Source organism: Rana temporaria, chromosome 4, assembly GCF_905171775.1.
Source record: "Rana temporaria chromosome 4, aRanTem1.1, whole genome shotgun sequence".
In the NCBI taxonomy this organism is placed as follows: Eukaryota; Metazoa; Chordata; class Amphibia; order Anura; family Ranidae; genus Rana; species Rana temporaria.
The window spans coordinates 101,724,912-101,750,558 of record NC_053492.1 but is presented as its reverse complement, the minus strand read 5'-3'; the positions used below and the strand labels follow the sequence as shown (position 1 = coordinate 101,750,558).

The 25,647-nt window shown below is 43.0% G+C and overlaps 1 protein-coding gene across 2 annotated transcripts in view; it reads right to left on the bottom strand.

The window, feature by feature from the left end:
* Positions 1 to 10,997: 10,997 nt before the first annotated feature.
* UGGT1 (UDP-glucose glycoprotein glucosyltransferase 1) overlaps positions 10,998 to 25,647 on the bottom strand; it is a 148,004-nt gene continuing 133,354 nt past the window's right edge. For both annotated transcript variants that reach the window (XM_040348685.1, XM_040348686.1), the window contains 6 exons: positions 23,029 to 23,211; positions 21,249 to 21,409; positions 18,505 to 18,619; positions 15,963 to 16,079; positions 15,582 to 15,750; positions 10,998 to 14,422 (listed from right to left, as the gene is read on the bottom strand). In XM_040348685.1, the coding sequence (XP_040204619.1) occupies positions 14,397 to 14,422; positions 15,582 to 15,750; positions 15,963 to 16,079; positions 18,505 to 18,619; positions 21,249 to 21,409; positions 23,029 to 23,211 (771 nt within the window). In that variant the 3' untranslated portion in view covers positions 10,998 to 14,396. The remainder of the gene's footprint in view (positions 14,423 to 15,581; positions 15,751 to 15,962; positions 16,080 to 18,504; positions 18,620 to 21,248; positions 21,410 to 23,028; positions 23,212 to 25,647) is intronic.

Here is a 25,647-nt window from a genome sequence, read left to right as displayed (position 1 = left end):
AATGGTATAAGAGATGAAAGATGAGTGTACTATCTAAGGCCTGGATACTTCTATTCGGATGTAGCAGGGCTGACTTTATGTACCTGCAGATACACTTCAGGGAAACCGGAGGGCTTGTGGAAGTGGTGGGCTTCCAACCCTGGCACATTTATTAAAGTGGTTAACCCACTTTTTTGATAACTTCTTATCCCCTCTTTACCTTAATAACAAGTGTCCTTGTGCCTGTGTTCTGTAAAAAAATCAGCCGATCTGTACTGATTTAAGCTCCGCTCCAGCCGCACAACTGATTCCTCTCTTCTCTTTTGGCTCACAGCTGTAGTGGGTAGGGATGAGCCATCCCGCTGACGTCAGCTGGGGAGGAGGGGGAGAGAGGAGAGAGAGAGAGAGTCGACAATCAGCTGAGCGCCTGGAGCCGTGCTCATACAAGGTACAGATCGGTGGATTTTTTTTAAACAGGCACACGTTAAAAGGTACAGAGCATATAAGAAGATTTCATAACAGATATGAGAGGAGCAGGGAGGGGAGGAGGACAGAGGAGACACAACACAGGAAAGCTACAGAGAGCAGGGCTGTGGCTGACGGAATCATGCAAACAGACCACGGTATCAGGGGCTCAGCAGCCATGATAATCGTGGTCAGTTTGCAGAGGGTAGGATATAGCCAGGTTTGTTAGTGTATACAGGGGGGCCAAATGACAGAGCACAAGCACTGTGCTATATAACATGCTTTAAAGGAACAGTATCTATGGGTTTTTTTTTCTTTGGGGGGGGGGGGGGGGGGGTTAACAAACGCTTCAAGTGTCACTTGCTATATTTTATATTTGCTCATGATAGTAGCTCTACCACAACAGTCAGAGGCTGTACACTGAACCAGAAGTATCATACTATGGTTGTCTTTTTTGCTGCAATGGGTGCTAATGAAAATCTGAGCTAGAAGATTGTCCCCTCTCTTACATTGGGGTTGCTACAGCTTGGCACAACCCTGGTGCATTCTGCTGGCATCAGTTGGGGGGATAACTTGGCAAGGGGTTGCCATCATACATTCTAAACTTTTTTTTCTTTTTAGAACAGACATGAAATAATAAGAGAACAGCTGTAACACACAGGCTTGTTCAATTAAATAGCGATAGCAGCAAAACGCTATGTGCAAAGTGCAACAACCAACCAAAAACACTCTTCTACTACGTCAATAAATAAATTATTTGACATTGAACTTCTCTCCTTGAATGGTTTATGCAATAAACCAAACATATAATATAGATTTTAGATCCACTATATCATAGATCCATTTTAGGATATATTTAAAGAGCAACATTCCCCTCTGGGTGATTTATGTACATTGCAGAGATTTTAACAAACTTTGATGTAGATTCCTACCTTTTGTTCTTCTGAAGAATTAGCTGTTTTGTTGTCTGTGTCCATGTGCAGCTGAATCTGTATGGGAGTGTTTTTTTTTAATTATCAATCAGTTGCTGCACCTGCAGGGCTCGAATGAGGAAAGCTGCAGAGTCTGCATTCCTTTAGACGTGATTTTCCTTTAAGAGTTTCACACCAAAAATGAAATTTTTATTGCTCAAAATCGGACCTGTATCTTGGTGCAGAATTTGGGGAAAATCAGTGAGCCAATCACACAAGCAGTAAATTGACATTTCTGAGGGGCATTCTGTACACCATCTATGTACAGCAGGGCGCGACAAACCCGGGCGCCAGGTCGCAATTGCGACTAAAATTAGCGACCTGGGGCGGCACAGCTGGGGTAACCTGTAACAGCAGTCAAGTTAGCACAATTTTTTTTATATCGTCAAAGATAATGTTACGCCGAGTAAATTGATACCCAACATGTCACGCTTCAAAATTGCGTTCGCTCATGGCGTCAAACTTTTACCCTTTAAAATCTCCATAGGCAACGTTTAGAAAATTCTACAGGTTGCATGTTTTGAGTTACAGAGGAGGTCTAGGGCAAGAATTATTGCTCTCACTCTACAAAATCACGGCGATACCTCACATGTGTGGTTTGAACATAGCTTTCAAAGCGGGCGCTTCTCACGTATGCGTTTGCTTCTGCACGCAAGCTCGGTGGGACGGGGCGCATTCCTGGCTCCTAACTTTTTTAGCTGGCTCCTAGATTCCAAGCAAATTTGTCAAGCCCTGATGTACAGAACACCTCTAGGTAGCCATATTGCATTTTATCAGAAGTACGGTGCTGCAGATTGAATAGGAAAGGTCATTTTTAATAACATTCAATTACAATATGACTTGTGTCGCAATTGTTTATGCTGAATTGTTTTTTTTTTTTTATTTGCCAATTTTTTTCCCCATGAAAGTGGAGTTACCCTTTAACCATACCCCTATGCAATAAGCCGATATACTGGTAAGAGAGAGAAATGTGGAAAAAAACAAATTGTAAAAACATTTTTAATCAAATTGAGGCAATAAGATTTCAAGCAATACAAAAATCACACACAATCATTATAAAATTCCTATACAGAACACAGGGGAGAACAGTCATCAAACCCACTGATTAGTGCAGACAAAACCCAACATCAATGGAAGATCATGGGAAAAGGAAAGGTGGACGGTTCCTTTAACAATATAACGTACAGTCCCTATATTACCAGGGGTGCCTCATACACATATAGAAATTGTAACAGGACAGTTTTCGTTAACGAGAAACTAAGTTGTATGGCTTAATATAAAGATAAAATTAATAATTCTTTAATTGACATTACTATTTAGAGTAGATTGTGGGTATGTCACAGAAGGGGTGCATGTCTGATAATCAGCCATGACATTTTAAGGCTAATGGATCTTTAACGCAATGAGTGATTTTAGTAATACAATCCATTCTGTGATATTCACTACTCACGGTGAATCTTGTTTTATGTGTAACTGAGAAATTCCACCCAAAACTGGTATAGACTGTATGGGCCAGATTCACAGAGATCGGCGTATCTCTGTGCGGGCGTAGCGCATCACATATGTGCTACACCGACATAACCTAGAGAGGCAAGTACAGTATTCACAAAGCACTTGCTCTCCAAGTTACGGCGGCGTAACGTAAATGGGCCGGCGTAAGCCAGCGTAATTCAAAGTAGGCTGGTAGTGGGCGTGTTGTATTATAATGAATCGTGACCCCCATGTAAATGAAGCGCCGTACGAACGGCGCATGCTCAGAATCACGTTGAATTTACGCCCTAAGATACGACGGCTCAATGGCAACGACGTGAACGTAACCTACGCCCAGCCCCATTCACGGACGACTTACGTAAACGACGTAAAAATATACGCTTGTTCCGACGTCCATACTTTGCATTACCTGCGCCTCATATAGCAGGGGTAACTTTATGCCGGACGTAAGCCTTACGTAAACGGCGTAGCTAAATCAGACTGGCGCAAGTACGTTCGTGAATCGGCGTATCTCGGTCATTTGCATATTCAACGCGTAAATCAATGGAAGCGCCCCTTGCGCCAAGCGTAAATATGCACCCAAGATACGACGGCGTAGGAGATTTACGTCGGTCGGATGGAGCCAAAATTCAGGCGTATCTTATTTCAAGAATCAGGCGCAGAGATACGACGGCGCATCCGTGCACTTACGCCGCGTATCAGAAGATACGACGGCGTAAGTGCTTTCTGAATCCGGCTACTCGTCTATACCAGGGGTCTCTAAACTCTCTAAGCAAAGGGCCAGTTTGATGTCCTTCAGGTTTAAGGGGGACCGGACTGTGGCCAGTAGGAGTAGACAATGCCTCAACATTAGTGCCCCATCATTGGTTTTAATGAGAGAGATAGCGGCCCAATGTTAGTATCAATAGAATAGTGCCTTATTTATGGTGTCAGTAGTGGGAATGGTGCCCCATCATTGGTGTCAGTTGGGTAAATAGTGCCCGACAGGGCCAGATAATAGGCAAGAAAGGGGCCAAACCCAGCCCCTAGGCCACAGTTTGGAGACCACTGGTCTATACCTTTACCGATCCTAATGGTTTTTGTCTCAACCATTTTTCTAAAAAAAAAAAATTGCAGCTGTTCTGTAGAACATCCCTATGTAATGGAATTATTTTAGATCAACAATAACTGCAGCAGTTGAATAGAAATTGGGATTCAGTGTGGACAAAAGTTACTGGTAACCACAGCAAGCAGAAATCACTAATAAGTGGAATTGCACTTTAAAAATTTGACTAATTATACCAAAATGAACAATCCATCTCACTTGACCTGACATTTATATTTATTCTCAGTGAGTGATCTCTCTTCGCCTGTGTTGATTGAGTAGAGAGGATCCGAGTGATTTTAGAACAGTACGCACCTCATCCCAAAAATAAGTAAGAAGTATAAAGAGAGAGAAAGTGGGATTGTAACGGTTCTGAGAGCAATCTAATACAACATAAATAATTATTTTAACTTTTTATTGAGATAACGTAAAAACATTATACAAAATGAAAAAGGGAACAAGGTTCAATAAAAACAAGGTATTGAAACAGTTTTGAAACTGTATGGGCCAAGTTCCCTATATTTATACGTATGTGACCACTATTTTATACAACTTGGGGATTTCAGTGACCCATACAGTTTCAAAACTGTTTCAATACCTTGTTTTTATAGAACCTTGTTCCCTTTTGCATCTTGTATAATGTTTTTACGCTATCTCAATAAAAAGTTAAAATAATTATTTATGTTGTATTAGATAGTGAGTGATTCAACTCACCTCCATCTACTATAAGAACACAAATACAGTATCAGTTTTGGGTGAAATTGCTCCAAGGCTGTGCAAGACCTTTCCCTTTATGTAGCAAAATGTCTCCCAGCATTTACGCTACTTTAGGATTCAGGGAACTTGCACCAAAAGCTTACATTAAAAAAAAAACAATGCTCACCTGCTGTTTCCGGAGTAATCTAACCCTATGTTTTAGTGCAAATCATTCACACGAGTAGTATTTCCCACTAATACTCAGCAAAGATTGATACATTTAAAGTTTTACACGAATACTAAGGAACTGAATCATGTAAAGCAGATTATCATGATGCATGAGCTGATGTTGATGGCTTCCTGAAAATGCTAGTTGCTTGGCTGTCACAATGATTGTCATTGCCCTGGAATAAGTATGCAACAGGTGAAGTTAGGTATTAGACTGGGTTCACACTCAATACCAATGCGGCTCCCAGCAGGGGTCCTGTGTGCCCCCGTTCACCGTTTCAGGTGAGATTTAAGCCCAAACTTTCGGACCAGAAACAAACCAAAAGACGTACAGAGCTCCTGTGCAAATGTGCACCGGAGCCACAGCAGAGATATGTGAACCGGCTCCATAGAGAGCCAGTCAAAATCTCCTGCTATTGCAAATTGGATGCGGATAATCCGCATCCAAGTCCTAATGGTGTAAACCCAGCCTTAATCTGCACACTTATTCTGCGTCAGTAACTCAGGAAGTAATAAATATCATAGGATTAGCATTCTAACCAGGCAACCAGCGTTTTAAGGAGGTGGTTGGCAACAGTAGCCTACAAATGTATCTCACAATAGGTTACTTACTACTATGCAGGCTGCCGGTATGAACCTGTCCTTATGAAAATATTAGTTCCCAACCTGTCATGCTTGTGCTTTGGCGTCACTGATCCAAAATATGCATGCAGGTGAGGAATCTGCATGCTTTTTCCAGTTGAGTGACTCAAAAGTACTGAAGACAGGCAATGACTGCCCCTATACTATTCCCATGACAGGTATACTTCTAGATGCCTGTACCTTTCCAGCTTTAACTTTCAGTTCCATGAAAACTGGCACACATTTGTTCTCAAGACTTTAGAAGAAAACCTCAGAGCCATGAAAGCCTGTTCCTAGACCTCCTCAGAGTGCCATTATAAACAGGGCCAGATTCATGTGACAACAGCTCAGTGAATTCCATTACAAGACGTCCCATTTCAAAGAATGCCTCAACCTCTAGAGGAACATTAACGAATTAGCAGTGTAAAAGACAAGCACTGGCAGGGGACAGCTACCGGGAACCAGCAGATAATGCTGTACACTGATGAAGAGTCGCTGTCAGGGACTGCCACTGCCATAACCTCTAAAATGGGACAGATCTGGCAAAACTGAAGAAAAATCTCAAAGCAGATAGTCATACAGAGGAGTTTCTTTATTAACTGGTTAACGCCCGCCGCATGTAAATATACGTCCACAGAATGGAACGTACAGGCATATGGGCGTACATGTACGTCCCCGCCTTTCCGCGGGTCGGGGGTCCGATCGGGACCCCCCCCCCCCCCCCCCCGGTACATGCAGCGGTCGGTAACCCGCGGGGAGCGATCCGGGACGAGGGCGCGGCTATTCGTTTCTAGCCGCCCCCTCGCGATCGCTCCCCGGAGCTGAAGAACGGGGAGAGCCGTATGTAAACACGGCTTCCCCGTGCTTCACTGTGGCGGCTGCATCGATCGTGTCATCCCCTTTATAGGGAGACTCGATCGATGACGTCAGACCTACAGCCACACCCCCCTACAGTTGTAAACACACACTAGGTGAACCCTAACTCCTACAGCACCCCCTGTGGTTAACTCCCAAACTACAACTGTCATTTTCACAATAAACAATGCAATTTAAATGCATTTTTTGCTGTAAAAATGCCAATGGTCCCAAAAATGTGTCAAAATTGTCCGAAGTGTCCGCCATAATGTCGCAGCCACGAAAAAAAACGATGATCGCCGCCATTAGTAGTAAAAAAAAATAAAATAATAAAAATGCAATAAAACTATCCCCTATTTTGTAAACGCTCTAAATTTTGCGCAAACCAACCGATAAACGCTTATTGCGTTTTTTTTTACCAAAAATTGGTAGAATACGTATCGGCCTAAATTGAGGGAAAAAAAATTATATATGTTTTTGGGGGATATTTATTATAGCAAAAAGCAAAATTGTCGCTTTATCTTTGTTTATAGCGCAAAAAATAAAAACCGCAGAGGTGATCAAATACCACCAAAAGAAAGCTCTATTTGTGGGGGAAAAAAGGACGCCAATTTTGTTTGGGAGCCACGTCGCATGACCCAGCAATTGTCTGTTAAAGCGACGCAGTGCCGAATCGCAAAACATGGCCTGGGCATTTAGCTGCAAAATGGTCCGGGGCTTAAGTGGTTAATGTTGGGATCCCAAGTATCAGTTTCCTATTGTTCTGAGACCCCAAAAGATATTGCTGCCAATAGAAAGAAAAAAAACATTAACTATGGGCCCCAAAATTGTTAAGACCCCATTTGGGCCCCTGACAAGTTATATGCCTTTGGCATAGAGGAAGACAGGTACCAAATACAATAAAACAAGCTTATTTGTCTCTATAAGCAAGGTTCCTCTCTTATAAGGCTCGACAAGGATCAATACAGTCTGTCTGAAATCAATAACTCCTTCATCTACAGATGTGTTCTTTATAGGAAACACAATAAAAAGGCGTCTGGCATCAACACACAAGCAGTCCACTCTGTAAACATGGCTCTGTACGGCTTTTCCATTCACAAGCATGCAATCTTATCCCTGATTAACTTTTTTTTTAGCCACTTGCTGCACATTCTAGGTCTCGTTTATCAATTTGTCTGAAAGAACTACTGTTTGGCCCCGTACACACGATAGAATCCATCCGCAGATAAATCCCAGCAAATGGGTTTCTGCGGATAGATCCTATGGTGTGTACACGCCAGCGGATCTGTTTCCGCGGAGAAATCTCCTCTGGGATGGATTCCAGCAGATCGGATATTTGCTGTGTTGCACAACAAATCCATCTGCTGGAATCCATTCCAACGGATGGATCCGCTCGTCTGTACAGACTTACCGGATCCATTCGTCCAAAGGGATTCCCCGCACGCGTCGTAATGATTTGACGCATGCGTGGAATTCCTTATATGACAGCGTCGCGCCCGTCGCCGCGTCATAATCGCGGCGACAGCGCGACACGTCATCGCCAGAGGATTTCCGCGCGGATTTCAATGCGATGGTGTGTACACTCCATCGCATCGAAATCTGCGGAAATCTTTGAGAGGATTTATCCGTGGAAACGGTCCGCTGGACCGTATCTGCGGATAAATCCTCTCGTGTGTACGGGGCCTTTGTGTTGTCCCTCAGCAACCATTTTTTATTTATTAACTTGTGAAGTGCAAACCAAAACTATTGACTTGAATCCATTTTGAATTCATGGTTTGTGTATATAAAATAAACTCCCCTATGGGCTCATTTACACTGTTGTGCTAAAACAAAGATGTTCCCATCTCAGCGTTGTAGTGGAGTTTATATGGAAACTGATGCATTGGCCACAGGTATTAAAAAGATTTGGTCAAGGACAATCCACTCCACATATTAACTTAAAAATGCATCTGATGTTGACTCAGACTTTAATGTTTGGAATGTCAAACTCTTTGCTTATTCCTATAAACATTTTGCTGGTTTAGAATAAAAATTGCATTTGAAATGTACATCAAAGCACATGTCAGCGACAACGGTAGTGCATGTGGATACACGCCAACATACCTACTGTGTTTCCCCGAAAGTAAGACCTACCCCGAAAATAAGACCTACCCCAATGTTCAAGGAGGGCTGCAATATAAGCCCTACCCCGAAAATAAGCCCTAGTGTGTGTGTTTCTGTAATATAATCTGTAGTCAAATACCTTCGGTATACAGTGATACTCGGCGTTCAGCTTATCTCCTCCTCTTCCCCTTCCTGTCAGCAGGGGATCTCACCCTCCCTCCCTCTGCAATGCTCGGATCGCAGCAGGCTATGAAAGTGCAGAGGAGCACTCAGCTGATCTCCTTCTCCTGCTTGTCAGCGGGGGGATCTCCGCCCCTTCTCTCTGCAATGCTGGTTCACGGCAGGCTATGGAAGCGCCGAGGGGCACTCAGATGATGTTTTCTTCTCCTGCTTGTCAGCAGGGATCTCGGGCCCCCCTCCCTCTGCAAATCTGGATCACAGTGGGCTATGGAAGGCGCCGAGGGGTGCTTAGCTGATGTTTTATTTTCCTGCCTGTCGGTGGGGGATGTCTGCCCCCCCTCACTCTGCAATGCTTGGATCGTGGGAGAGAGCTCCAGCCGTCTATGGAAGCGCCGAGTGGCGCTGTAAGAAGGTATGTGACGCAGAAACACACACCTTTTTCATGATATTCTACTGTAATAGAAAGGATTCTTGGAGTTTACAACCTTGTTTGATTCACTTCACACTGGGGATTCCTGCCAGGCAGGCAGGAAGAGGGGGCAAGAAGACAGCACGTGAAATGGTAAGCCCTACCCCGAAAATAAGCCCTACTGTGTTTTTGATTGCCAAAATTAATATAAAACCCGGGCTTATTTTCGGGGAAACACGGTACCTAACTCTACTACTACAAAAAAAAAAAGAACGCATAGATCTAAATGGGAAGTACACCGTCTGCAACAATCCTATTCTGTGGGCCCTGGACAGACCAGCCATCATTCATGTAAACCCTCCCATCACATTGCTTTAATTAGAGGAACGTGCTCTCAGCTGATGGGAATCCATCTATAACATTGGGTGAAGGTACTGCTGCAGTACACCACCACAACTTAATACTATGGGCCAGATTCATGCAGATTTGCGGCGGCGTATCGTATTCCCGTTTACGTTACGCCGCCGCAAGTTTCCAGCGTAAGTGCTTGATTCACAAAGCACTTGCGTGTAAACTTTTGGCGGCGTAGCGTAAAGCCGTCCGACGCAAGCCCGCCTAATTCAAATGGGGCGTGTACCATTTAAATTAGGCGCGTTCCCACGCCGAACGTTCTGCGCATGCTCGGTTTGGAAATTTCCCGCCGTGCTTTGCGCGAAATTACGGCGCCCCGCCTTTTTTTTTCTGAACGGCGACGTGCGTAACGTAGTTTCGTATTCCCGGACATCATACGCAAAAAAAAAAAACATTTAAAATTCGACGCGGGAACGACGACCATACTTTAACATGGATGGTGTAATTTTACACCATCTAAATAGCACACTTAACTTCACGGCGGGAAAAACCGACGTAAGAGAATGCGACGAAAGCGCGTACCTTCGTGGGTCGCCGTAAACAGCTAATTTGCATACCCGACGCTGGAAAACGACGAGAACTCCACCCATCGGCCGCCGGAGAATTACACCTACAATCCGAAGGCGTACGCCTGTCGTATCTTTGCCAAAAGCCGTCGTATCTTGGTTTGAGGATTTCAAATCAAGATACGACGCGGCAAATTTGAAAATACGCCGGCGTATCAGTAGATACGCCGGCGTATTTCTGCTGTGAATCTGGCCCTATATATTTATCTGAAACGGACTGCTATTCTCACTCGAGTTCTGCTTTAATTGTTTCCCAATCAAGGTCTCAACCTGATTGGCTATTGCAGAGCAAAACAATTTAGAATTTCATTTCTAATGCAGATCATTGGGGTCCATTGTGTTTATAACCTGCAATGAAGCAGTTTGAAACGTTTTAATGCAATGATTGCCCGCTTGATCACTGGCTACTTTTATACAGTTCTACGTTATTCACAGATCCCTACACAATATGGCTGTTTGAAGCAGATGTGTAAGATCTGCCATTGAATTATAACAATATGGCTTACATAGAGTATATCTTTAGTCCCTGATCAATTAGCTATAGGCATACAGCCAACCTGGGCCCTGTCAGCAGGAATACAAGGGTGTCTAGTTCAATGAGATCCTCTATTCGTCTTGCAGCACTAAAGTCGAGCCATACAGCTATGCACACAATTGAAATACATGTATGCGACTGCTTTACTAGCAATAAGATGTATAACCCTCTTCTGGCTCTCTTGTGATTTGAAAATCCTTGTCACATTTAATAACTAAAAGGTGACACTATTCAATGCCTAATGCTCTGCATTTACACGTGACACCTCTCCACCTCATTGGACTATAGAGGATTATCACCATAGTCATCAAGGCCTTTCCTGGGTTACCCCCTATCCAATAAAAATACATTGACACATTCCCCTCCAGTCCACAGGATGGCAGTAGAGCATTGACAACACTGGTGAACTTCATCTTTATTCAATTTCTGGTATGCAGAGAGTCATGGGAATAAACTGATAAAGGGAACCATTTAAAAATACATTGAATGATTTTGGTTTGAATACATAACTGGATCAAATGGTGAATTTGCACAACTGGCTGCTTGCAAGCTTCACTGGAAAATAATACTGTCTTGTCCATAAAATGAAGACCTCAGGGTGAATTTTGCATTTTGGATCAGAAGGTTTTGGGGGGGGGGGGTGTCAGGATGCCTACTATCTTGAATCTATTTTTGAAACCCTGATAATACATACAGTGCTGCACGTCATCATTTATAATAGGTATTCCACACTACAAGGCGTTGATCTGCCAACAGGTGGCCACTGGCTTTGTCCCCTTCATTCTGGATGCACAGTGAGACGATTGTGTACAGGAGTCCTAACTGCAATTATCAATACCGTGCTTTTAATTAAACAAACCATGCATCCAAAACGTGGTTATACTTTTATACAGGAAAGCAGAATCCCTCAGTGGCTTTTTAAACCTCTCAAAGGCACCATTTCAGATCAGGTTAAATACCGATCTGCTCTAGACAAATGTCCTGGATTTTTCTGCACAAGGATCTGCTTTACCATGTGCGCTATAAAACTCAAGCAAGGGATGTAAACCGTCATAATGAATACAGAAGGTGTGTGTATTAGGAAACATCAGTCTCTAGCAGACAGGGGATATCCATATGTGGTACAACACATCAGCATCTGAACTGATCTGAAATGTAATCTGGGTGATCTGTTCCTTAAAGCAAAGCCTGTCATATGGGAAACACCGAATATGCCACTGAGGACCTCCTATCCTGAAACTGCTAGTTGTTTAGATGTAATGCTGACCCGGATATCCATATTTTGAGTCAGTGACCTGGTACAAGTACCCAAATAAGGGTATTTGTCTTTTCGCCGACAAAACAGCCTGGAATCTAGGATTTTTGGGAACTCAGCACTGCCAGCTCCCATATTTCTATTTGATATTTTAGATTCCTAAAACAAAGAAAAGCTCAACTCCAAAGCCTCTATAGCAACAGGGTGCATTGATTAACTTGCAAAACTAATACCTATCACATTTGCTGAGTAATGTAACATCATCTGATACAAAGCAATGGTTTCGGAAAAGTCAGCATAATACAGAATCTTATATTGTGTACACAGGTACTTGTGAGATGTCAGCCTTCTTTACATTAGATGGACGTGTGAGACTAGAATATTACCCTTCAATAAACTGGTGTACATGTGATGACTAGTAGCACAGAATGCAATCATTTTGGCCAGACAACAAAACAAAGGAAGCCATTTTGCCTGCAGACTCAATATTAAAAGACATTGTAACTTCACAAAAAAGAGACACAACAATGAGTCTGGTTTACGGTGTCACTGGTTCCACCATTAATAGCTGCATTTTTAAATGTCCAAAAATATTCTCTTTTTCTAGTGCATCATCATCTATTACCTGTATTCCCTTGATCTGCACTTGAAAGGGGGCTGAGGATGAGAAACAATGAAAGGGGTTGGAATCAAAATCAGAATGATTGCTCACTAAAGCAGTGTAGTAGGAAGTACTTTCAGCAAATCCCTGGGCCTGAAGTAAGAAACAACTTGTGCCACCCCTGTAAAAGCATGACTCCACCTGAAAAAGCATTGATAAAGCTGTATCAACAAACCTTTGGATCTGAAAGCTCGGTGTGTTGCTGAGCAATGAGCTACGGTGTTCTTAGATGATAGAGAAAGAGCAGCTAGAATATGCGCTGACTAAAAGAAGCAAAAGTTTTCTTTGTTAAGTAAAATCAAAAGTACAGAAATGATAAAAAATTAAAAAAAATTTAGATTTCAAAATCCATAGTTGCAAAATCCCAAGTACAACTAAGCTAAGACTGACAGACCAATGCTTAAAGGGTAAGTTCCCCTTTTGTAACATGTTATACCTATCTTCAGTGTGCAACATGTTGCAAATGTACCGGCCCCCGCAACCCCCCCTTTATCCCCCGTTTTGGCAGAGAGAGGAGGATCGCGCAACTCCCCCCTCCTGCCACAATCTAAAGACAGCATGTGCAATGCAGAGCTCCGCCCACCCGACTGCGTCCTTCATTTCCAGTGTTCTGTGAATGGTTGGACTACAACTACAGAAAGCCTTTGTGGCTGTCGGCTTGTAGTTCTCAATGAACTACCATGGTGCTGTTGAGCCCTCTAAGTAGTTCATTGATTCTTTCTGTCAGTGAAAACTGCCTGCCCGTACTGGAGGTATTGGCAGACAGTTTAGACAGTTTACACTGACAGTCTGCAGGAGACCTGCATGGCATAAGCAATCTGCTGATCGCTGGTGCAATGCTTTCCAGGCTCCTAAAACAAAAAGTAGTAAATGCACAATTTACCTCCAAAAAATGTGCATTTATTCTTTTTTGTTAAAAGGTGAACTTAAACTTTAAAAAAAAAAAAGCGTGTTATGATCCATAGTGGTACAACATATATACCCCCTCGGGTCTATTGCGTTTCATAAAGAATGAGAAGAGAAAGTGATATCATAGGGTATTGTGTAATTGTAAAGTAGTAACCTGAACAGCTACCTTAAAGAAATATAGGAAAATCAAAAGATAGGAGTAGGGGACACCCCGGGAGGGAAAGTATGATGTAAATTTAGGTGAGTGGTTTGAACAAATACTATCAAGAAATAGGGGGTAACATAAGAGGACGCATTCACAATCCCTGATTGTGCGCTCATATTAAACAGTAAACAAACATTGTAAGCAGTATGCACCCGGCAACGCTGAAAGTAAGACATTTAGAGGTTAAGGTTGCTTTTGGAACATCACAATGGCCACAGTATACATCTGTAGTATTTGGGCATATAGCACAATGATAAAACACAGAAAATCATTTCATTCTGTGTACCTTTTAATATTAACACTATATCAATGGTATCAGTGGTTTAATCACTCATAATAGATGCCATACATTCCCAGGAATGTATGTTTTCTTCATAGTACCCCAAAGATATGGCTAAATGTTAAAAGGAATTTGTCATCAATCTAAATACCTATATAAGGAGTCTGAGATGCCATTATATATGTGGCTTTCAGGCTGCAGGCTAGTTCCAGGACACGCCCCTCACTCATAGAGAAGGTGAATAGATACTTCCCTGGCCATGAACTAGAACACAGCCTGGAAGTCAAACGTCAGTCCTGATGGCCTATTCCCTTTAGCAACCTCCAAAAAAAAAAAATCACACCCAAAATATAAATAACCCCCTAAAGCTCAGCTTATCAAACCATTCAGCAGTTCTGCAGACATTCTGTAAAATCAACATAAGTAAAAAAAATTACAATAATCTCAAAATTTCCACAAAAAAAAGTCCATGTTCCCGCAGACATCCATAGATCATAATTCCACATGTGACTTGTGATCTGCAAGCGAAACAAAAACAAAAAAAAGATGTGAGTGATATACACAAAGAACAATCACCAGACACTGTCATCTGGAAGCAGCACAACAAATATTCAAAGACAAGTGTAATATGTCACAGGTTTTGCTGTACTGAAACTCTGGGCCATATGCTAAATTTTCTTTCTGTGGCAGGTTTATCATCAGATGGCACTCAAGCAGATTTACACCCGACAGGTACAATTACATGGAAGTGCCGTTAGCAAGCTGTCGGCACTCGATCCTCGTTAATCAAGATTAGGGCCTATAATGAGCTGCTTCTTGTGAACCAAACACTACCAGAATCTTGCCGTTTATCCTCCACTAGTTTATTCTGATGTCCAGGAATATGTACCAGTTTCCTTCTCTTCACGGTCTTATTTTTTGCCTGAAACGAACACTAGTGAGAATTTTTTCATAGACTACCTGTCCTGAGAAGAGATACACAAGATGTTTTCATGCCATGGATAGGATTGCTTTTCACAATTGAAACTCATAGTTTGCATTTTTTAAGCCGAGGAATACTGCATCTTCTCAGTGGAAAACTCTTTGATCCTGTCAAACATACAGCTAGGGTTGCTTTAAAACTGGATGCCTATGAATTACATAGACTGTAACAGAGTGAATGCAGCTAAAGCTAATGCAAACCTAGTACACCCCCTTATAAAGGCCGAAGGTTTTTTACCTTCATGCATTCTATGCATGACGGTAAAAGAAACCTTCTGCGTGCTGCTCCCTCACAGCCCTCCCTAAATACTCATTTGAGCCTCCACTTGATCCAGCATTGTGCACGAGAGCCTCGGCTGTCCCCGGACTCCCTCTCCTCATTGGCTGAGACAGCAGTGGGAGCCATTCTTTCCAATCAGGGCTCAGAGAGCTGTCAACTGTGTAAAGACTTTAGATCCCTGCCCCCCTGCTTCTAGAACTAAGTAGAAATCCTTTCCTGCTTATGTTTTCAGATCGATCTGCAGAATAAATGGCTGTAGATACACAGCTACAACTTATGAAGGAGGGTTTGTTTCATCTCTGTCTATCACTTAATGCTAGTCACTTGACTGGGTACATGTGAAGGTTTACAACCACTTTAAACAGAATCACAGAAAACAAATAAATGCCAACATGTCAGAGAAAGAGACAGCTTACCTTGTGTATCTGGTTTTCTAACATTATCAGAATGTTCGACTGTTATTTCTGAAGTCTCTTCCAGAAAATGTTTGTAGAGACTCTTGATTTCCTGGTCATAATTTTGCCACTCTGGAACAATACGCACAGCTGCTTCTAGCTTGGGCTCTTTGGTCTTTGGGTTGTTGCACTGTAAAAAAATAAAATGAAATTAGATCAATGGATGCAGCAGGCTGTTCATCTACAGAGTGGTAAGGAAGTTGTATGAGATGAAGATACAAATTTGTATAACAAGCAGAAGATTTAAAGTCTGTTAAAAAACAAATCGTTCAAACACAGGTAAAAATGGGTTATCCAAAGCGTTGCTCCATTTCCCCGGATCTACAGCCAGTAACCTCTTACCAAGTCTATAGTCTTGGCTTTCTTCTTGGAAGCATCATCGCACCATGTCTCACACCACAGCCATTCCTGAGGAAGTGACTTAATAGGCACTTGGTGGATCATATTATTGGGCAAATCCTAAGGAGAAAAGGCACAATTACTACAAAATAAAGAAGAATATCGAATTAAAAAATTAGGATACTGTTTTAGAATGAGAAGCATTTAAAAATAACCAGCAGACAAATCTTTTATAGCCAAAACATATTTTTTTAATTTGAATAAAGTAGGGAAGAGCCGAATCACATGCAATTTCCCCCACCACTTCCATGTGGGTATAGAAAAGGTAAAAGCGCCATCTAGTTGGCAGTTTAATAAAAATGTTAGAACTCACATTAAAGTGTAAGTTCGCCTTTACAGAAAATCTGTAAGGTGAACTTACACTGGACCCTGTCCCCATCCCCCCAATCCAGCTAATCTGGAGTCCGGCAATCATTTGTTCTGACACATCGGATAGCCGCTTTACCAGGCAAGGGATTTGAAATCCCCAAGGCTTTCTCTCCTCTTCGCCCGCGGTGACAGGACAGGCTACGTGGGTTCTGATTGGTCAGCGCCGCGCATGTGACTACAACTCACAGCTGACCAATGTCAGCGCTGGATCTTCTGCTGGTCACTTGTTGCCGGGTTGTTGATGTTACACACTGTTAATGAACTGAAACATGCTAACAGCATGTAACATCACCATTAACACTATTACCCAATCATTTGCAAGTGACCAGTAGAAGATCCAGTGCTGACATTGGTCAGCTGTGAGTTGCAGTCACAAGAACCGCCCCTCTCCGACACCATAAAAACTCACACCAAAGATGGCTGCTCCATATGCCTGATGAAGGACCACGCATGCTCCGAACGCCAGCTCAACCAGGCCTCCCGTCCATCACCGCTAATGTGCTTGTTGTGTGACCGTCTTAAGCCTTGGAGCCTCAGGAACCACCAGAGTCGCCGGGAACTGCTGACCACCACTGATGACCAGCTGGACTACAGAAGCCCAAGCTACTTATTATATGCACATTAAATCTCACCAAAACGTGAGTTGAGCTTACTCTTATTAAACATTGAATTTTAACTGACATACTGCCACTCCTCTCTCTCTCTATGAGCCCCAAGTCAGATCCTCCTCTTAATTAATTTGATTTGGATCCGACATTACAGGAAGATTACCCAGGCGTTCCCTGAGGTTGCATTGAAGTCACATTGCCAAAAACTTTTTACATGGACTTTAGACTGAATGAATGGTTGTAACGAATCAGCTGAGTTTTCATCATTTCTTATGGGGAAATTCATTTTGATATAAAAGTTTTGAAATACAAGCGCAACAATGGGCCTCAGAATCTTGTCACGTTATCTCTGTGCATTCATAATGCCATCAATAAAAAGCACCATCACCTCATGTTGCAGCATGATAATGCACAGCCCCATGTTGCAAGGCTCTGTACACAATTCCTGGAAGCTGAAAACATCCCAGTTCTTGGATGGCCAGCATACTCACCGGACATGTCAACCATTGAGCATGTTTGGGATGCTCTGGATCAGCATATACGATGGCGTGTTCCAGTTCATGACAATATCCAGCAACTTTACACAGCCATTGAAGAGGAATGGACCACTATTCCACAGGCCACAATCAAAAACCTGATCAACTCTATGAGAAGGAGATGTGCTGCACTGCGTGAGGCAAATGGTGATCACACCAAATACTGACTGGTTTTCGGACCCCTCGACCCCCCCAATACAGTATAACTGCACATTTTAGAGTGGTCTTTTATTGTGGCCAGCCTAAGGCACACCTGTGCAATAATCGTGCTGTCTAATAAGCATCTTGATATGCCACACCTGTGAGGTGGATGGATTACCTCGGGAAAGGAGAAGTGCTCAATAAGGCCCCTTTCACACCTGCGGACCATATGTCCGCTATTTCATCCATCCGTTTGCGGATGAATGAGGGAGATACATTGGTCCCTATGAGATTGCGGGTGTCAGCGGATGAACATCCGCTGACACCCGTAATCACCCGCCTCCGCAATGATCCGATTCTACAGACGGAAGAAATCCCTATTTTTCCTTCCGTCTGTGGATCAGATCAGATGAACACAGACAGACGGTCCGTGTTCATCCGATCCACCCATAGGGGAGAGCGGAGAAAAGACAAGGCGGTCTCTGCACAGTGTGCGGGGACCGCCCTGTCATCCGCCGGCTCAGCGGGGATCAACGGAGCGATCCCCGCTGAGCATATGGAGGCGGATCATTACTGATCCGCCCCGTATGAAAGGGGCCTAACACAGATTGGCCCAATATTGTTTACCTTTCTCTTGCACACTAAACTGCAATGCACAGATGTAAACCGGCCACATAGGAAAAAATAGGATTTCTGCTTGTAATGTATTTTCTTTTAGCAAAATAAATACGTTTACTGCATTAAAAGTACCAACAGTTGCTAAATGAACATAAGCCCCATATATCACTAACAGAATACATTGTAGAGCACATATGTTTCCATAGCACAAACCTGGTCCAGATTGGAGAGGCTGTTGGGATCTTGACTCAGGCCCTGATATTGGCCTCGGAGTCGGTCTCCTGCAGCAATTTTCCGAAATTTCTTCAAATCCACTATATATAAAGCACTAAGGGGGGAAAAAAGCAGAATTAGCACATAAACACCTCTTCCATGTTTCTGTCTACACTGATAAAATGCTAAAGGACTCCATGCAAATATATAAAAACACTTTAACTATACACTAAAGTAAAATTTCTGCCTGCCACCACAAATAAACTGCTTTTATATTTACATCCAGGAAACTCTCCTGTGTGTGTATTTCTGAAACATATTAACCACTTCAATACTAGGCACTTTCACCCCCTTCCTGCCGAGGCCAATTTTCAGAACTGTGGCACTTTGAATGACAATTGCGCGGTCATGCTACACTGTATCTATATGATATTGGTTCATATTGACATGATCACATCACACAGTTGCTGCAGATTTGTCGGCTGCACATCCATGATGCAAATATCCTGTTCCAACACATCCCAAAGGTGCTCTATTGGATTGAGATCCGATGACTGTGGAGTCCATTGAGTATAGTGAACTCATTGTCATGTTCAAGAAACCAGTTGTGAGATGATTTGAGCTTTGTGACATGGTGCATGATCCTGCTGGAAGGAGCCATCAGAAGATGGGCACACTGTAGTCACAAAGGGATGGACATGGTCAGCAACAATACTCGGGTAGACCGTTGTTTTTAAAACGATAATCAGTTAGTACTAAGGGGCACCAGCCTGAACCATTGATACAAAGCAGGATGGATGCATGCTTTCATGTTCATGCCAAAATTCTGACCCTACCATCTGAATGTCGCAGCTAAAATCGTGACTCATCAGACCAGGCAATGTTATTCCAACATTCTATTGTCCAATTTTGGTGAGCCTGTGCGAATTGTCGACTCAGTTTCTTGTTCTTAGCTGACAGGAGTGGCACTCAGTATGGTCTTCTGCTGCTGCAGCCCATCTGCATCAGGGTTCAATGTGTTGTGCATTCAGAGATGGTATTCTGTGTACCTTGGTTGTAACAAGTGGTTATTTGAGTTACTGTTGCCTTTCTATCATCTCGAACCAGTCTGCCCATTCTCCTCTGACATCAACAAGGCATTTTTTATCCACACAACTGCTGCTCAGTGGATAGTTTCTCTGTGTGTGGAGGGGCAGCATCACCAGCAAAAATAAGGAAATTAGGATCTCACTATATCAATATCATATGGTACTCTTCTATTCCTGCAGCGTTTTAAAGCATTTTAAGATGGGGGAATGTGCACTAATTGAATCGAGTACAATTTTTTTTTTCACCTAGATACATACTAAAAAAAAGTTGACAGCAGGTAGGGGGGGGGGGGACATGCAAGACAAGGCTAGGTAGCAATACAATTGCAAGCACCTCACGGTACCTGCCTATGGTCAGAAGTTTTACAAAAATGTTAAACGTCTACCAGATTTACCTTGAGCATATATTGTGGTAAAAATGCACATTAAAGTGATCTGGGCTCTTAGGATTACCCCTTCCGAAAACGCCTAAACCCCTCAGGAAATTGATGGCCTTTATCTTATTGTCATGGACATGCAATAATGTCTGGCAGCTTACCTTCTCCTCCATGACTCCCTTTCTGCCTGCCTTTTATCATCTCCTCCCTGTATGGCTCCACCCCAGGCCATCCCAGGAAGTCTATATTAACTGTTGCACTGCAGGTCTGCTTTGCTGTTCAACTTTGTTTGTTAGCTTGTGTTCCTGTCTGCAGTGTGCTACGTTTACCTTTCTGTGTACCGATTTTGACTCGTCTCTGACTACTCCTGTTTGCCTGTGACCCTGACCTTTGGCCGGTCTCTTGGTTACCCTCGTCTGCCTGTTGCCCCGACCTCGGCTTACCCATCACTATCCCTTGTGTCCTCAGTGGCTGCTTCTCCTTTCTCCCTACAGGGCATGACCTGGGGGACCCCAGGGGCCGCGACCTGGGTTCAGTTGCAGCGAAGGCCATCCTCACCACCAGAGGCTCTGGTGAACACCTGCTGGACCTTAGACCCCCGCGCCCTGGGGAATATTGGGCTCACGTTTCCTGTCCATCCACAGCAGTCAGCTATTGGGTTCACTACCTTGCGGTGCACCCCTGTCTCCAACGGGGTGCACTTGTCACCTGGCCACAGGTGACCTGACACTTATTAGCTGCGAAATGGGCTATACCACAGTGATGGCTTGCCAATACTCCCCCTAATTTTACACAATTTCTGGCAGCCATTGCAGACATTCGTAGGATTGAATGCCTTACGGCTGTAATTGAAGGCTCCCTATGCAGTTTTGAAACCATATGGGGGAAAATGGGATTCCACCGAATAAAACTCAGAGGATTCACGTGTAACTCTGTGTTCATGTGCTTGAGGAGCAAAATATCTCGATCAAACGAGTTGAAAATATATCACTCAAGCTATTGTTGACCTTGTTTTAATGGTAACTTGTCTTTCTTTTTCCTACACCATGATGTATTTGTAATGTCTGATAATCATTTGTTACTTTATACTGTTCCCCTTTATACGTAATTTGTCATGCTTATTCCCCATTGGGATTATATCCCCTCTGTCGACTTTTTCATGTGAAAATGTATGCTGTTCCATCCTTTGGAAACATTCAATAAATAAACAATAACAAATTAAATAAAATGTGATCTGGGCAGGACATTGAATTGGTTGAACATTATGAAATATGGTTACCTGATATGGTATTTTCGTCCTGCTAAGTGACTAGCCCAGTAACCAGACCTCCAGAAACGGTATCCATCCATCTCCCTACGGCTGTCACAGAAAGGAGTGTATCCATATGGGGCACCATCCAGATTGAAATCTCTCAAATCTTTGAGATCAGTACGGACTATCTATTGGAGAAATAACAGAATTTGAACCATAACACACTGCACCTTTATTATTTATACTTTATTTTATTAACAGGAATAATTTTTTCTGCTTTTCTAAAACAAAAAAAACATAAAAAGGATATTTTGAATCATAAATTGAAATTTTTACACAATACTCCAGCTGTGCCTGGAGAAAGCCTAAAGGGCCGTACACACAGGCCAAATATCAATAGAAACCCCCTGTCGAAGGGGCATGAGTGAAAAAAATCAGACGATCGGCATCCGATCAGCGCTCTCAGCCAATGGCGGGGTGATGTGGTGGTTCTGGCCATCCCCCTGTATGAACACAATAGGTCAGCGGGGAGATCACATAACATTGCATAGTTAGTACAGGATCTCTTCCCGAGCTCTTCAGTTTTTTTTTTTTTTCAACCTGCCACGGCTCACAGCGTGGGGTCCAGTGCGTCCCTGTTCAGGTGCGAATCAGGTCCGAATTTTTGCCTGAAGTCGTACCTGAATCAAAACCAAAGATGCACAGAACCCTTTCCAAATGTGGACTGCGGCTGCCTTAGAGATGTGTGAACCAGCTCCATTGAAAGTTGGTCACACTTGCATCCAATTTGCATATGTGAGAACCCAGCCTTAGTATATATCTGCTCTTAGGTGCGTGGGGACTGGGGGTTTGTTTATAGTGACTTCGCTGGCTATATGTAAGAGTTTACAATCACTTTAAACCTCTGCACATCAGAACACAAGTTTGCCTCTCTCAGTTAGCATTTAAACCCCACTCAAGTTCTTCATCTGCAAGAACACACACAGGCCAGGAGAGAACATGAAAGTCCCATTCAAGGGGCTGGGGTGCAGAACATCAGCTTCAGCCACTGATATTTGACAATGGGGTTGATTTACTAAAGGCAAATCCACTCTGCACTACTAGTGCACTTGGAAGTGGAGTCGCTGTAGATCACTGTGGATCTGAGGGGAAGCTGTGAAATGAGGGGAAGCTCTGCTGATTTTATCATCCAATCATGTGCAAGCTAAAATTCTGTTTTTTATTATCCTTGCATGTCCCCCTCGGATCTACAGTGACTGCACTTCTAAGTGCACTTTCAGGTGCACTTGTAGTGCAAAGTGGATTTGCCTTTAGTAAATAACCACCAGTGTTTAATGATAAAAGTATTTTTGAGTGACCAATAAAATCTGTGTCCCCCAGTCCATGACTGAACAAAGAAATACGGGCTGCGTGCTCTGTATGAATTACTTTCAGTCATGTAGGGGATACAGTAGGTGCAAATATATTAAATAAAACATACATCTACTGAGGTTAAAGCAAGTAAACTGATAAAGGGGTTAAATACAGAAACATAGGAGGTGACTGTTCATATATTTAGTTATTTTCCAAAAATGCCCCATGAGCTCGGAAACCTAGATGCTGGGAAATCTAGCGCATGCATGTGCACGCCCACACTGATAGAGGTGGGAGGCTACAGCTCCAGTACCTTGGATTTCGGGGACCTCCATGGTTGTCAAGTTGTCACTAAAAATTGCATCGGGAATGTTTAAGTACCTGCATTTAACTACCATTAATATACTAGCTTCACAGGTTCAATTTAATTCTCATTTTAGAGCTTTATAAATACCTGGTCAGCATCCACAAAGAGAATTTTATCCACAGCCAGTGGGAAAAGTACATCCAAGAAGAGGATTTTGTATCCCCAAATAATCCTCTGTTTCTCTGTCTGCTGATGCAGCCATCGGGGCCACTTATACTGGACCAGCTCATACTGGAAGTTGTACTGCTTTGCCATGTGAGGAATGAAGTTCTGCAAGAGTTAAAACAGCATAGGCAGATTAGTACAAAATCAGTCCCAGAAATCCAGTTATTACTGTACAATAACTGCAACAGCAGGAGATTGTTTACATAAACGGCAAGGAATAATTATTTCCTGTGGCACTAAGAAGCAGAAAGTGGCATGGTCATTTTTACATGAAATAATGACATTTGACAAAGCAGCAGTCTAGTCCTAAAAATACATATTAATAACCTTGCACACAGCTGACACTTCCCCATGGTGCAAAATCCAAGGGAGCCCTATGTAGACCAGCTTAAAATAAAGCCCGTTTGTTAGAAATTACACAGCCTAATTCCTCTTTTCAAGTAAATTTAACAGGGATAACAGGAAGGATTTGGCAGCCTTCAAGTGGAAATGTTAAAGAAATAACTCTTGTCTAGTTTGTTTCACTACAAATTCATCAGCCAAAAGACTGAAGCCCTGTACATACTATCAGTTTTCCTGTTTTTCTCTTCAGGTTTACCAAAACAATGTAGTGCAAGGGCCTGCCTGATTGCATACAAATTGAAACTCTTATGCCCTGTACACACGAGGGGACAGTCCGCTGAAAACGGTCCGCCGGCCTTAAGGTTTCACCTCATATTAGATGGTTTTGGTAAACCTGAAGAGAAAAACCTGCAGGAAAACTGATAGTGTGAATGGGGCTTTACTCACTGCTTGTTCTTAAAGTGGAACAGAGAAGGGAAGGGTTAGACCCTCTGACTGAAATGTTAGCGTCTATACCAGGCATGTCCAAAGTCAGGCCCGGGGGCCAAATGCGGCTCCCCTGTTGATTTAAAATGGCCCCCATGGGGATTTGGATATATATATTGTTTGTGGCCCCCAGGGCCACAAAAGATATATACTGTACTTATTGGCGCTGCCTTGGAGGGGACAGGGAGGGGGCAGGACGAGCGCCGTCAGATTACATGAATAGAATCTCCTGTTTACTCAGCAGCGTCTCTATTGGAAGTCCCGTCTCCTGGGATGCCATTGGACAACTGATCTGTCTATCATAGGAGGCAGGACTTTGTATTAAAGAGGCCACAGGGTAAACAAGACATTCTCCTGTTTGTAATCTGTAGGCACTCGTCCCGCCCCTCCCTCTGCCCTCCGAGGCTGCAGATGGGCATCGTTCAGGCTGCACTGAAGGCAATGGTAAGGCTGCATTTTTGGCACATGTGAGGCTGCATTTATGGCACATGTGAGGCTGCATTGGTTGCAATGGTGAGGTTGCAATGGTAAGGCTGCATTGGTTGCAATGGTATGGCTGCATTCATGGCAATTGTAAGGCTGCATTCATGGCAATGGTAAGCCTGTGCGCGTTATATGCCGATAAATATGGTATATCCAAATAACACGCCCAAGCTCATCCTTAGTCCTAAGCAGCGCTCTGGGATTCGTTGGGGCCACAAATAAAATATATACAGTATATCCAAATAACACGCCCAAGCTCATCTCTTCACCACACACAGCCACAAAGGCAAGATAATTCTTGTTGGGCCGTGTATTAGTGCTCAGACGAACACACTTAGACAGAATTTTAATGGTTCAAAGAATGTCAGGCAAAATAGTCGGCCCTCACGCATGTTCACTTCATCAAATCTGGCCCTCTTTGAAAAAAGTTTGGACACCCCTGGTCTATACCAGCAATCATTTTCTTTTACTTCCTTTGAAATGTCACCAGGGCAGGAAGCAAGGGTAAATCAAAGTTGGTGCATGCATTGACCTACATAGATTAATGCAGGCTCAACGCCAGGGCGCATAGAATACAAATAGTCCACAATGCTGCCTTGAATTGGGTTGCAGTGTGTTGTGTAATAATGAAGACATGCTAAAAAAAAATTGCAATACACAGCACCGTAGCTCAACTATGGCACACAGAAAAGAATGAAATGTAGTTTGTGACACTTAAAGTAAAAAATAAATAAAAAAAATTGCACAGGGCACTTTACTCCAGCCTGGTGTGAATGAGTCCCAAATCTTAATTCAATTTTTACTGAAAATAACAGCTCAGCAATTGTAAAAATGAATATTGAAACTTTTGATGCAATATTCACGGTTTCCCTGCTGCTGTCCAATCAGCAGTCCAATGTGACTAAGGTTTTGTAGGCTGAAACACATCAACTGGTTTAATCTGCGTTTGTACACTGTGGTTTTTCAATAAACATGAACATTCTTAAGAGCAACAACTTGGCAGTGCGGATTATTTTATTGGATTCCAATCAGCACTCTGTGGTCCAGTATTCTTCCAAGCTCAATGACAACCAACGTCATTCAACCTACTTCCTGTGAGTTCAGGGCATCATGGACATACCACTCCATAGGAGCCCTGTACTCCCAAGTACAATGTTTCAGAAAACCGTGCTAATATCATTGCATCTTCTATACTATTTGCATTGCCATCCACCGCCCAGAACCAGTAGT